Genomic DNA, 15,237 nt, shown 5'->3' on the forward strand with positions numbered 1-15,237 from the left:
GGCAATTTTTATAGGAATGCAAGAGAAGAAATCCGAGACGCTCAGTGAATTTTTAGGTTTATCACCGAACAAAGTACGAAATTGTCACGTAATTTTTCCCGAAGAAGTAAAATCTTACAGAAACTTTTACGGAACAAATCGTTGAATTTACGTGGAGATTCGTACAATTTCACTTCCGACTTGGACTTTTTATTGAATTTTACTTCGCTCGCGGATTACCTTTCAAAACTTAATTTTTACATTTTTTTCTGGTCATTTATATTGAATTTTTCTCTCCCTGTGGCCATTTCTCATTACGGTAAAAATCAATAGTGTAATTACGGAACTCACAATTCGCTCACCGATTACGGAATTGACTCAGAAAATGTTAAGTGACGGTACCGTAATTTTTCACAGGAGATTCAGATAAAAATGACGCAACGCCCCGGAAAAATTCCGTGACATTTCCGTAAAATTTCCTACAACCACATTTCACTCCGCGATGACAAAAATAATTAGAATTAATTTTTTTTCATTGACTATAAACATCGTAATTTAAAATGAACAATGAAAATGATGAGTGTATCGATATCTCCGCTTGAATAGCCCCAAAACACCGATGAGTTCACNCATATCGTACAATTTCAGTTCCGACTCACACTTTTTATTGAATTTCACTTCGCTCGCGGATTACCTTTCAAAACTTAATGTTTAACTTTTTTTCTGGTCATTTATATTGAATTTTTCTCTCCCTGTGGCCATTTCTCATTACGGTAAAAATCAATAGTGTAATTACGGAACTCACAATTCGCTCACCGATTACGGAATTGACTCAGAAAATGTTAAGTGACGGTACCGTAATTTTTCACAGGAGATTCAGATAAAAATGACGCAACGCCCCGGAAAAATTCCGTGACATTTCCGTAAAATTTCCTACAACCACATTTCACTCCGCGATGACAAAAATAATTAGAATTAATTTTTTTTCATTGACTATAAACATCGTAATTTAAAATGAACAATGAAAATGATGAGTGTATCGATATCTCCGCTTGAATAGCCCCAAAACACCGATGAGTTCACTGAAATAATCCTGTGCATCACGAATTAATCGCCTCATATCGCTCAACCCACACCGACTCCTGCTGATGATGTCTCAATTAATTCTTTCCTCCCCCGGTACTCTTGTTTGTTTGCAAACTCGACTGGCCCCTCAATGCGCCGGGGAAAGTTTGATGACCCCCTAAATTCACTTTCTACATCTCCCCTCGATTTAATGCTCACCACTGTGCACCGTCAATTGAATTCCGCCTCGATAATTCGTCGTGCATCTCACAGTGTTCTTATTCATACATGAATATTGCCTTTCGTACCCGATGAGATTTAATTGCGAGGATTTTTTATCCAACGCGCACCGCTCGTTCGATGCACTTTGTTATTCTTCAGAGACCACGTCAGACCAATATGTCAGGGACTTAATTCAGCCCTCGTTTGCCAGTGAATAAATATTGTGATAAATCCGTTGCTTGCATGAACTTTCGTTCTGCATGAGAAAAAGATCGAGAGAAATGTCTATTAGCGGAGCATAAATAAATGTACAATAATCATTATTTATCATTCATATCTAAATGTAAAATACATAAAATATTCACAGGCGTAATCGTGGTGGGAAATATTTGCAAGAAAATTTGAATATTGCGTGATTTTCTTTCAGCGATGAATAAAATTTTGACACGTACTTAACAACAAAAAAGTCAAATTTCGTCATTAGCGCCCGAGAACGGCCTGGCTTATTTGTTTTTTCCTTTCAATGTTCGTGCAGTTCATTGCGAAATGTTTTCAGTATCCCGAATCCCTGTGGTCCCTCTCAACTCCCTGATTACAAGATTGATGAGGCCACCACAATCATCGGAATGCACCGAGTACACTCCGGCTACACCTCCCAAACAGTGTTTTACGATCTCGTTCTTCCACAACGCGGGTATATTTTATTTTTATTTCCCCCTGTTCTCACCCCGTTATGGGAGAGTAATAAAGGTAATACCGGGAGGCTTCCCCGAACGAAAACCAAGGACTCAGGGCGGGAGACAATTACAAATCGTGATGAGAAATTTTATGATTTTCTGGATTACGTGACTTTAAAAATCATTACGAGTCGTACGAGATTGAATGGTAATTCCTCCATCTTTTTCAATTGGATAAATTAACTGAAACGAATAAACCAGTATGGTCGAAACTTCCGAAACTTCGTGCACTATACGCCGTTAAAATAATTGAAATTCTCAATTACTCATTTATGATTTATTAAAGAACTTTCTTATTCATTGATCAAATTAGGTTTTATCAGCTCTTTTTAACACATCCTTTGACTTGAGAAATCAAATCGCTTTCAATCTTTAAAAAGAATTACTTATCAATTAATTAATATGTAATTTCGGTGAAAATATTATTGAAATTAATAATAATATGATGCATTGACGTCATTCAACCGAAATTAATAATTTCTGCATCATTAAATTCCCTGAAATTGGAGAAATTTCATAATTTTGCCAATTTTCCCTTCTGGATATTTTCTAAAAACATCGAAAAGCATTTTCGCGAAGAACATAGTCGTCTTCATCAAAATCTGACGATTCTTGTCACGTAATTTGAGTCCGAGGTACTCGTGCGGACAGCACCGAGGAATCCTCACTGTGAAATTCCACTTTCATTGCAATGATATTTTCGATTATGTGACTATTCTTCCTCCGTTCACTCCCGCATGCTTCCAATTTCATTTTCAATACCTGATGCTAATAAAAATTAACGCCTATCGTCGTCAAAATACATAATTGATTTTATTACATTCATTGCATGAAACGATAAATTCAGTAGCGAATTTTTTATGAATATCTCGGAATCTAAGAGTGATAGCAAAATTTTTCTCATGACCTTTTTTGTGCAGCCAATTGAGCGTTATAAAAAAGGTTATGACAAAAATTTGTCTATCTCTTTTAGATTCCGAGATATTCGTCAAAAACCGGTCAATAGTCAAAATCGAAGCGCTTTACCGCTTCGCTACTGAATTAATTAATCAATGAAGAAAAATAACGAAAAATAGCAACAGTAAAATTTTTTAAATAAATTATTTGAGCTGTAATCCTGTCAATTTCCATTCTCCAATCCAGCCTGGGAAGAGAGGAGGTGCGAGTGATTTTTCTCTCGCGATAACCGGAAATGGAAAAGCTGGTAATCTTCATCCGGAGAATGGCATCGGACACGGTTTATTCTGGAGATTCACTGCAACTATCATCGAAATTGATGGCTGACGTTTGCAATCGGATTAAGCCTCGTGTACCAGGACAGCATGTCTCACTCCTTTAACCCAGATTAAAAAACCGCGGGACACAAATTTAGAAGTGGCCCATGCAAATCACGTCCTCAGCCAATTCAATAACGCACGAATCAACAATCCGAGGAACTTTTCCTTTCACTCGAAATTTGGGGGGAGGGAAGGCGTGGTCGGTGAATTAGGTGTGAGGCTGGGAGTTGAGAGATTCACATAACAGACGTCTCAAGGTCAAGGGAATGACTGGAGCCGAAGTGTCTAGATCCTAGACATTTTTAATTGTGAATGGAAATTAATTTTTTTGCATTTTTTTTAAATGTTTCATTTCTGTTCATTTCATTTCGTAAAAATCGCTGGATCAAATTTAATTAACGTGAACTGTAATAATTTTATAATTTTGGAACACTTTTTTTTATTCATTCAAGGGACTACTGCGAGTTTTAAGAGTCGTGGGTTATTGGAGTGAGACTTTTCATACGTTGAAGATCGATTATATAGATCTGAAAACGAATAATTAGTGCAAAAACATTTTTTTTATTGCTCGTTTGCCCGAAAACGCTTAAAATGCCTAAAGCAGTCCAGGGCCTTCAATTTTTGAGCTACGAAGGATTTTTTTTCTTCAAAATTTTCGGAAAAATATGTGGAATAACAATTACGAGCTAGTTTTTTTTTAATTCACCTCTTACATAGCTAAATTTAATTTTTTGTATTTTTTTACACAAATAGTGAATTTTTTTAATATGAAAAAAACCAAAATCAGCTGCGTAGGAGTCAAATTCCAAAAAACTGGCTCGTAATTGTTGTTCCACACATTTTTCCGAAAATTTTGAAAAAAAAAAATCTTTTGTAGCTCAAAAATTGGAGGCCCTGGACTGTTTTTAGCATTTTAAGCTTCTTCGGGCAAACGAACAATAAAAAATTTTTTTTGTGCACTAATTATTCGTTTTTAGATCTATATAATCGCTCCAATAACCCACGACTTTTAAAACTCACAGTAGTCTCCCCTTGAGTTGAAGAAAAGTAAAGAAATGAAAAATATTACGTATGATTATCGAAAATTGTTTGTCGATCTGTATTCTCACGTGATTTATCGAGAACTTCTCTTCATTCAACGTTGTAACTTGTGATTTAAGGGATAAAAATGTATCTAATGACAATAAGATTGAATAAAATTGAATTAATCCAATTGCGAAGACGGGCGAAGCGCCCGTTCGTTACTTCACAAATACATTGTTACCGAGGAATTGTTAACAGACAATTGTTAAATATATGATTTTGTTTCCCTTCGTCTCATTGTGAGTGAGCAAATATTTTCATATCACTTCTGATGTCCACATTGAAATAAGGACATTCTTCCTCGCACTTTCACCACCACCAGTTGATCGAAAATTCCGGTGGGTGTCAATCGTTCGAGTCTAGGTGAATACCCCGAGGACAATGTGACCGCCGGCAATTGCCCAAAACTCATTGTCCAAACACTTCCCAGCCGCTTTCTCATTCAAGTTCGATACGAAAATATCCTTACATAATTGTTCTCGATATAATAAAGAACGAAGGAGCATTAAAAAGATAACGATACCCTCGGTATATTCGCGGAGATATATATTATCGTCTGTCAAATCGCTCAAAGATATTCCAGGTCCACTGCAAAAAAGAACCCTGACCCGAACGATTTATTCCCGATACCTGGTGCACGCCCAAAATGTGTCCTCGATGCCCGGATACCTCACATGAACAATTTCAACATTTATTTTCATTACCGCGGGTGCTAACTGGGGCGTAATGAGCCACTAATGCGAGAAAAAAATTCAATTCATGCAATTTGCTTTTAAATTTGGGAATAAATCGGTCAGGTTTCTGTCAATTAGAACAACGAGAGAAATATTTCGAAAAAATAGGGAATTTGGATGGTAGTTTTGGAGATACTGAGCACAAGAATTTTTCATTTAAATATGTCACGAAATCCTATTCGCAAGGGCTTTTGTCAAATTTCAATTTCCTAACGCATTTTTTTTACATTTTTATGTTGTATTTTATTTTAGCTTAGCTTCTTTGACATTTATACATTTTTTTAAAAATTATTTCATCAGAAAAATGGCGATATCAAGTCAATAGCGAAGCAGTAAACGGGATTTAGCCGATTTTGACTTTTATTCAGTTTGTGATAAATATCTCGAAATGTAAGAAAGATAGAAAAATTTTTGTCATAACCTTTTTTATAGCCCTCAATTGGTTCTATAAAAAAGTTTATGACAAAAAATTTCGTATGTCTTTTAGATTCCGAGATATTCGTCAAAAACTGGCCGATAGCCAACAGACAGAATTGCAGATTTTTTATTTATTTCTTAAAAATCCCAAAAATTCCTAAAAACATGGATTTTCCAAAAACATCATATCCTGACGTTTCATGACATTCAACATCATTTCCCGGATGAATTGAAATATCGGCAAATTCAACGAGAAGAAAAAAGCTTCAGCATTTTAATGACACCGAAACTGTCGCCGTCTGAGAATAAAAAATCTCGTGATTTCGAAAGAGCAACTTAAAAGAGAGCGGTGTATTTATCATCGGTATCGAGGGAGAACAACTGGAGATCAACACCCAAAAACTCCACGAGGATCTGTTGCGACCCAGTTTCAGCAAGTGGCCCTTGTATTCCAGCCTGTGGGTGGGGTTAACGAGAGAGGAGGGAGGAACCCCGCCAAATTCACAGCATATAAGCAACGCTTGCAACGATTCCCAGAATACAGTAATAATATCCGTCGACTGGACAATACCCAAACATACACGTAATTACATCCAATAAACAAGCTTTATTTTGTGAGGGTCATCATCGTAAATTGAGACTTTGCGAGGTTTCAAATCGAGACTTTCACAATTCTCAAATTAAGACTTTTAGAACTCAACTTGATGCAAAATTTTAAGTTAAGGAATTCAAAAGTCAATTGAGATTTTTAGGCTTCAAATTAAAACATTTGCAAATCTGATTTTAAGGACTTTTAAATATCAAAATAAAGTTTAATAATAAATAAGGTAAAAATGCGGAAAAATCCCGGACAAAATCTCCCCGGACAATTGCTTTTTGCGAAATTTACTCGAAAAAATTCCTTTCAACGAGTCTTCTGAGGGGTAAATTTTCCGCAAATAACAATCCGTATGAATTTAATTCTTTTGTAATTTCATTGAGGCTAAAGACTCGATAATTTCATGTGTTCTATTGTGCGATTCAGAATTAAAAACCCCTTTAATTGGCCGGATCCGGTATCCTAATCGCAAATTCCTTTTTCAGGGAGATTTTATCCGGGGGAAATTCTTTTTCGGGGAGATTTTGTCCGGGGAAAAACTGTCCTAGAATCGCTGTCTCCATACGGAGAGAAAAATTGACTAAAATAGCAGAAAAAAAAACGTGAAACGTGAAATTCACTAAAAAGTGTGAGTAGGAACTGAAATTGTACGAATCACCACGTAAATGCTACGATTTGTTCCGCAAAAATTAACCACCGTCTGATGCCTCACCGCTGTGGGGACAACAAGTCGTTCCGTAATTTGTCGTCTCCATGTGTTCTTCCTTCCAGAATGAAGAGTCTAGTGATGCTGGCAGCGTTGCTGCAGGTCTCCACCTCCAGCTACGTCTCCGTGAAGATGCCCTACGCTAGTCCAGCGGGGGTGACCTACATCAACGGATACCAGGGCCACGAGTACCCGGTGGGGTACGCAGCTCAGACTTATGCAGCCCCGGCAGCCCTCCAGTATCAATATCCGGCGTATCGGTACCCAGCAGCTGTTGCGGGGAAGGTTGAAGCTCATCATGTGGGTTACGCGGCTGCTCAAGTGCCCGCTGTCGCTGCTGTCCCCTACGTCAAGCACGTCCCGACAGTCTCCCACGTGCCTGTGACACGGTACGAGGCGCATCCCGCTGTTATCGAGAAGCAATTGGATGTCGTAAAGCCCGCTGTCTCCACACGCAAGTTTGAAGTGAGTTGAAGTCAAGTGATAATAACAATTGGATATCTCATCATTAATTACGTTGAGTAAATAGTGAAAATTAAAGTATTTTCAGGAAAAAAACTTTCCTTAAGTCAATGGAATTTCAAGTTTCTCTGAAAATTCACGTCCCATTTTTTCGCGGCAGGAAATTCTCTTGAATTTTCAAGGAGTTCCTTTAAAATTCTTGGAACTCTAGAAATTTTTGTAGAAATTCCCTGAAAATTCGGAGGAATCTGGAACTCAAGGAAAGATTTCTCTGAATTTTCCTAATTTTCCTGGATTTTTTATTAATTAAAAAAAAATATTTTCATTTAATTTCATTTTTTTTACTTGTGCGGCATATTTCTCACAAATATATCAATTATAGCATTATTTTCTTCGTAATATTATATGTTGGCAACATCCGGATTTTCCGTTTCTAAATTTTTTTCGCGTTGTGTGAGGCACTTTGTGCCTTCATTAATGCTTTGTACTACTCTGTACTGCTTTGTAGACTTCGATGGGCGTTTGCCAGAAGCCTTACATAAATAAATAATTTAAATATTCCCCCCGAATAATTAACCTGACATTTACACTTCCCACGGATTTTTCCATGAAATTGTGAATTTTACGTTTAAATTCCTTGCGATTTCCGTGAAAATTTTCAACAGCTTTAATGTGACATTACAAAATGAATCTCGTTCCGTCATTGCTGGCAAAAAATTGGAATTCAATATTTGTTATTAATCATTAATATTTTTTTTTATTGAATCATTAATATTACAATGAAAAATGAACGTCAGGTTCGTAGACCAGCGATTCAGAAGCAATTCTACGACATCGAAGAGCGTGTGATCGTCCGCCCCGCTGGATCCGCAGTAGTAGAGCTTGATGAGCCGACATCGAAACTCCAGCGCGGACCCGCAGTGGTTCAGCCCCTCGACGTCAGCCACTACTCGGCAGTCTCTCCCGTCACCCACAATCTCGTGGCACAAGCGGCGTCTTTCGCCCACGCCCCATCGTCGCCCACGACCATTCCCTTCGTCGCTCATGCTCCAGTGCACGTGACTGTGGCCCCGGTTATTTCCCATGCACCGGTGTCTCATTATCAGCCGTCCTCCACCGCCGCGCCGGCCTCAGCCGACGGCTCCCAAGGAGAATCGCAGTCGGAGGATGATCAGTCGGTTACTGTGGAGAACGCTGACTTCAGGGGTGCCCAGTTCAGGCAGGGGCTGTTCAGGGCCGCGGGGGAGGGCGAGAAGGCCGCGACCAGGGGGCAGGAGAGGATGCAACAGGAGTATTTTCAGAGCCTTACGAAGTCTCAGGTCAGTCGAGCTCAGCTGAATGATTCTACTGGTACATTGGGGTGGCTTAGCAACCCATTCTCTTTGCTACACTGAGAGAAGAACAAACACGTCGTCAAGCAAATCTTGTTTGGGCCGACAAAGTCGCTAGTTGAAAATTGCCAAAAAAGAATTCTGTAGTGAAGTGGTGAAACGGGTAAGTTAACTTACCTTTTCGTCGAGTTTTTCGGAAGTATCTCTGAAATTAAGGGAGATAGCGAAATTTTTGTTAAAAGCTTTTTTGTAGAGCTAATTGAGAGCTACGAAAAAGGTCATTACAAAAATTATGCTATCTCCCTTAGTTTCGGAGATATTTCCGAAAAACGCACCGAAGAGTAGTTGACTTACCTCGTTTTACCATTTCAAAGAATTTCAAAGAATTTGTTTGGTTCGAATTTGAAAGTCTCAAACATGAATAATTGTTCTGCTTTCCACAGCAACGAAATATTTGGCGCAAGAGGCGGATAATTCACACCAGACGGTGCCTTTTCAGGATGAAAATATCTCATACAGAGGAAAATTTATCAATTTTTTTTGAACTACTAAATCTATTTCTGCGACAAAAATTTTTCACTCCGGCGCACTCTCTGCATGTTTGGCACAAAAAAAATCTTTTTTTGATAATTGTCAAAAAGTTATTTTCTTGGCACAACTAAGACTTTACGATATTCTCTTATTCTCTTCTCGATATTAACAGAACCCGTGGGATTGAAATTCTTGTGGTTCGATTCAACGAAAAATTTATTCAAACATTCATAAAAATGCCCAAAATTTGGGTGATAGGTAATGGGTGCATATAATACATCTTTATGATATTCTCACCGAACAGATTTATTCCCGTAGAATTGAAATTTGTGCAGTTCAATGCAAGGAAAAATTTATTCGAACATCGAGAGAAGCGTAAAAAACACTGGGTATTGGGTCAACCCAGTGGATCCGTGTTAAGTCATGCGTGCATTTTCCTTCCAGGTGAATTCTATCGCCAGTCAATCCCAGACCTCCGACATTCAAGTGAAATCCAACGGCGAGCAGTCCGCCCCCCCGCGCTTCCTCGCCCACGATCCCACCCCCAGTCCCTCCGTCATCCCCAGTCTGCGTGGATCCCCTGAAGAGAACAGGAGCAATCAGCAGAAGCTCATTGACCTCCTCACGGCCCGTGGCGGAGTAGCTGATGTGAGCATAAAAACCTCATAAATAATAATCTACCGTTTTGCAAACAAGTTTTATTATTTGTTTATAAGAGGGAAATGTTTGAAAAAATGTCAATATTTTGCGAAATTTAAGTTGGCTAATGCTGACTGGGTATGAATTTTTTCAAAGTTTTTCCATGCAATTTAGTTGAAAAATTAAAAAACTGAAAACATTCAAAAGTACAGCGGAGCCCGGCAGAAGGGTAGAGCTACTTTAAATAGAAAATGTCTCATAGAAATTATTACCTAATGGATTTTCTGAATTTATTAAAACTCTGTTTTCCGTTTCTTTTCCTCAAAAAAATTAAATTCCACAGAAAACGGGAGACGATAAAACTAACACACGGAGAGAAATTTTCTAGAAAAATTCTAGTACGAGTACTGGAAAAAATTACAATTCACCGGCTGTGAAAAATTCTAGTGCTGTTAAGGTAAAATTTCTTGGTATTTCTGGTAAAATTTCAGGGGATTTCTGTGAAATTTTCACAGAAATACGGGGAAAAATTCACGTTCTCTCCAATAAAATTTCTAGTGCCGGCACTACACGGAGAGAAATATTCAAGAAAAATTACGGAACATTTCACGTAATCCGCAAGCGAGAATCGTTTTCAGTGGATTTCTATAGGAATATGAGAGAATAAATCTGAAACGTTCAGTAAATTTTCGGGTCTGTCACCGAAAAAATACGAAAAAGTCACGTAATTTTTCTGGAAGTTGTAAAATCTAACAGAAACTTCAAGACTTATGCCTCAGAACATGAAAATTCTTGGATGTTTAAGAATTTTTACGAAAAGTTCCGGAAAAATTACGGAACGTGTTGTTAAAATCTCCCCCTCACGGTGACTCATGGCTAGCCGTGAGGCGTCGGACGGATGAGTAATTTTTACGGAACAGATCGTAGAATTTACGTGACGATTGACACTTTTTATTGAATTTTACTTCGCTCCCAGATTACGTTTCGAAACGTAATTTTTACGTCTTTTTTCTGGTAATTTTTATTGAACATTTCTCTCCATGTAGAATTTTTTCCTGGCCGTCACTTTGCGCCTCTTTTCCCGTGCTAGCACTAGAATTTTTCCAAAAAATTTCTCCCCGCGCAGGAATCCAATGGAATTTCCTAGCGAATTCGATCCCTCAGAAACGAAACCCCTAATGTCTCTTTCAGGTCGGCTTCTCCCGTGATGGATTGTCATCATCGGTTGGCGATGCAGGTCACGTTCGTGCTCGCGTCATATCGGCAACCCCCGCCCCAGAGTACGCCGAGCCAACGGGTGAGCGTGTCTCAACTCGGCGGGTCGTCGTGAGCAGACCCATCGAGACACTCCAGGAAGTTGATGTCCTCGAGCCAGCGACGAAATACGAGAGGATATCCGTTCAGCATCCAACTTTAATCAAAACCGCTCGACTCGATCACATTCAAGTGCACGGATCGGTTCCCGTTGTTGGAAAAGCGCTCACCCCTGCCGTCGCTCATGCCGCTGTGCCCGTTTATCAGAAGACATTCTCACCTGCTTATGCATATTGAGACCTCAAACCCCTGCGGTTAATCACGAGTGATTTTTGTAAAAAAATAATAATCATCGATACTTGATTTCTATTGGATCTTACAATTATTGCACCCACTCCCATTAATATTATGTATGGTTCCTGGATTTTTCCCCCGAAGAAAATTCCCCGAGGAAATTCCCCCGGAAACAAATTCCCGGAAATATTTCCCCGACGTCAATTTTATTTATTACATCCTTCGAGAATCCAACTTTTTCAATAGATCAATAATAAATAAATCACGTTACTGCAGTAAATTAATTGTCGACATTTTCGAGCCAATTCCCCCGAATAATTCTAATTAATCTCTTGCCCCTATAATCAATGAATCTTCATTAACAAGCATTCTCGTTCTACAATGTCGCACCTTCATAAAAAAAACATTGACAACATTCAACGAAACATCATCTTACACTGCCAAAACAATCCAATTTGTTAATGTCTGAACAATGTAATATGATGTGTAACTTGGAGGAGTAACTAGAATACTTACCAACATTAACAATAAAGTTAAAAATTATAATGTGTTTGTTTTTCATTTTTGCGGGAGTTTTTTTTTTGTGATTTTCAGGGGAAAATCTTTCGGGAAAATAATTCCGGGAAATTTTTTCGGGAGAAAAAAAAATGGTCATCTTATTTATTATTATTATTATTATTATTATTATTATTATTATTATTATTATTATTATTATTATTATTATTATGAAAATTTGAATTCTTCTGAATTTTTATTGAAATTTTGATGATGTGAAATATTTCAAAGGAGTTTTATATTTTTTCTTTCAGCCCCATATTTTTTTTATTCCTCGCATGAATTCACTCATTATTTTTTATGTTAGTAAAGAATGAATACAAATCGTTATGTCCGACAATTTTTTTCCAGGCGAATAATCTTGCACTAGATATTCAGATCGTAGACCATTCATGTTGACGATGAATCGTTGGTAGAAAGTATCAGAACTTGTTCTAGATGACGATCGAAAATTAAGAGCAAGGTCGTCCGAAGACTCTGCAGATCCGCCTCTCACCGAAAGGTGATAGTCCACTGGATAGACTATTGCTGCAAGGAATTTTCATGATTTCACGTTTTTTACATTGAAGAGTTTTTCGAAATGCTCGTGAAAATAAAATTGCGAGTCGTGTAGGTGGTTATGGCCTGTAAAGTTTCACATGTCTGTCGGGTCTTTGCTTTCGATTTCTTTATGAGTGTTGCAGCGCGTGCTGCACTCTCGATGAAGTCGTGAGAAGTTGGTTAGTGGTGAGGAAAGATCAAATCGCAGGTAAAGAAAATTGAGACAAAGAAAGAGTACTATTTGTGGAGCGGAGGGACGTATTATTTGAGGGGCGACTACTATGAGTTTTGAAAGTCGTGGGTTATTGGAGCGATTATATAGATCTAAAAACGAATAATTAGTGCAAAAAAATTAATTATTTATTATTTCTTTACCCCGCAAACGCTTAAAATATTGAAAATAGTCCAGGGTCTCTAATTTTTGAGGTACAGAGGTGTTTTTTTTCAAAATTTAAGGAAAAATATGGGCAATAACAATTACAAATTATTTTTTTGAAATTCAACTCCTACACAGCTAATTTCATTACTATTTTAACGAAAAATTGCACCATTCATGTAAATTAGCCCGAAAAATATTTCTGAAAGAATCGAGAATATATTTTTAATATTTTAACAATAATTTTTCTGCCTATTTTACATGAAGGGCGCAGATTTTTATACTGAACAAAACGAAATTGGTAGTGTAGGAGTCGAATTTCAAAGAACTAATTCGTAATTATTATCGTACAATTTTTTTTTTAAATTGAATAAAAAGAAACCTCTCTAGTTCAAAAATTGCAGGCCCTGGACTGTTTTAATATTTTAAGCGTCTGCGGGCCAGGCGAACAATAAACAATCAATATTTTTGCACTAACTATTCATTTTTAGACACATATAATCGATCTTCAATGCACGAGAAATTTCACTGCAATATCCCATGACTGAAAACTCGTAGTAGTCTTCCCTTGGCTTCTCAATAATTTTCAAAAAAATCTTTCCTTGGCACAAGTAAGACTTGTTTGAGAACTGTGTCGTTCTTCTCTCAGCGCAGTGTTCAAAAAAATCTTCTGAACGCTTCTCATAAATACAAAGTTAACGACCCTACAATTCCCCGATCAAACTCCGGAAACAGTGGAATCGATTTTGACAAGGATATCCACTTTATGCCTCCTGAGGCCACCGCAACATTGACCCGAATACCAGAATTACCCCGCTCACTCATCCCTGCTAAATTCGCGTCGCTGCTTCGCGATGAAAGGAGGAAGTAAACTTCAAATCCCGGCATATCACACATGACGTAACAATTTACAGCCAACTCAATTTCCTCCAGCTGGGTCCCTCCACTTCCCCGTCATAAAGTCAGATTAAATTTTCACTTCTCGAGGCATAATTCACCGGCTGAAGACAAGAATATGAACAATTTTTTCGCTGATCGAGGCGAAATTTCACCATTTGAACACCAGAAATAATTACACGGTTTTCGTTACTCATTGACCGATTGAGATTGCACACTGCAGAGATTAGAATCATTGGAGCATAACGCCATGCGAATCACGAGGATGAAGCAGCTCGTGACTCCAAGGGACTTTTACCTTTCATGAGGCGCGACCTTGGATAATGATTGTGATGATGTTTCCCTTCCGACGATTTTCAGAGCCTCAGAATTCACGTCTGAAGGTGATTCACACTTTTTATTGAATTTTATTCCCTCGCGGATTGCGTTTCGAAACCTAATTTTCACGTTTATCTCTCGGAATTTTCCTCATCCAAATGTCAGCCAATAGAATTGCACTATTCGACTGTTATTTCATGTAGTCAACACGGTATTCAGCTGATAATTTTTGATAATTCAACTGCACGGAGAGAAATTTTCTATAAAAATTCTAGTACGAGTACTGGAAAAAATGACAATTCACCGGCTGTGAAAAATTCTAGTGCTGTTAAGGTAAAATTTCTTGGTATTTCTGGTAAAATCTCGGGGGATTTCTGTGAAATTTTCACAGAAATACGGGAAAAATTCACGTTTTCCCCAATAAAATTTCTAGTGCCGGCACTAGAATTTTTCTAAAAAATTTCTCTCCGTGTAGATTTCCCCGCATCGCAACTGAAATTGGGAGTGAAACAAATTGAACTAAAAAAACAGTCCCATCATTTCGTCCGCCCGACTCGAGCCTCGACCTCGCGAATCCCCTCGTGAGGATGCTCCGAAGGTCGAGTCCCTCCGTCTCCGTTGAACTTGAAAGAAACCGCCGAGTCCGTCCGCAAGTCCTACGGTTACACCGAAGTGGCTAGTAACCTCCGCAATGAAGGTGGACCTTCGGACAACCCGACTATATAAGAAAGAACGTTTGGGGGCGATATGCATTCAGTTAGACGCAGACAGGAATTCTCGCTAGATTATCATTACCTGTGGTGGAGAGGTAAGGCGACTGACGTGATATTTCACGGCGCTCCCAACGCCTTTCATACTGATACCAGCGGTGACGGGTGTAATACGTTGGAGCGGTTAAAATCAGTGGAAACTGTGTTAAATTATTGAATTACGGCATTGTTGGACATTTTTTCGGAATTAATGAGCGGTTATTCGCCTCGTTCGAGGAAAATACAAGTGATCTTTGAGCTTGTGGATGTTTATTATTTAAATGAGGGGGCTTAATTGATTCGTGAGACCATCGGGGGAGTACGAAGAGTCCTGTGGAGGTTTGGGAATGAGGATGAGCTTGTGGGGAAGGGCTATCCTTCAGCCGAGACCTTGCTACTGAGATTGATCAGATCGCCTAGAGCGGTTCTCCATTTATGGCGCATTGAGGACAGGGAGAAGATACAAATAGAAT

General features: G+C 38.4%; 1 protein-coding gene across 1 annotated transcript; it reads left to right on the forward strand.

The window, feature by feature from the left end:
- Nucleotides 1-6,884: 6,884 nt before the first annotated feature.
- On the forward strand, nucleotides 6,885-11,332 carry LOC107045021. Its single transcript, XM_015267112.1, has 4 exons — nucleotides 6,885-7,283; nucleotides 8,078-8,599; nucleotides 9,587-9,790; nucleotides 10,973-11,332. Exons 1-4 carry the CDS (start codon nucleotides 6,885-6,887, stop codon nucleotides 11,330-11,332), a joined length of 1,485 nt encoding a protein of 494 aa, XP_015122598.1.
- The last annotated feature ends 3,905 nt before the right edge of the window (nucleotides 11,333-15,237 follow it).

This window comes from Diachasma alloeum, unplaced genomic scaffold (genome assembly GCF_001412515.2).
Source record: "Diachasma alloeum isolate Michigan unplaced genomic scaffold, Dall2.0 Dall_scaffold_00865, whole genome shotgun sequence".
Lineage (NCBI taxonomy): Eukaryota > Metazoa > Arthropoda > Insecta > Hymenoptera > Braconidae > Diachasma > Diachasma alloeum.

Coding starts and splice junctions, on each gene's coding strand:
- LOC107045021 (XM_015267112.1), top strand. CDS start 6,885: ATGAAGAGTCTAGTGATGCTGGCAGCGTTGCTGCAGGTCTCCACCTCC. Junction 7,284..8,077: donor TCTCCACACGCAAGTTTGAA/GTGAGTTGAAGT, acceptor AATGAACGTCAG/GTTCGTAGACCAGCGATTCA. Junction 9,791..10,972: donor CCCGTGGCGGAGTAGCTGAT/GTGAGCATAAAA, acceptor TGTCTCTTTCAG/GTCGGCTTCTCCCGTGATGG.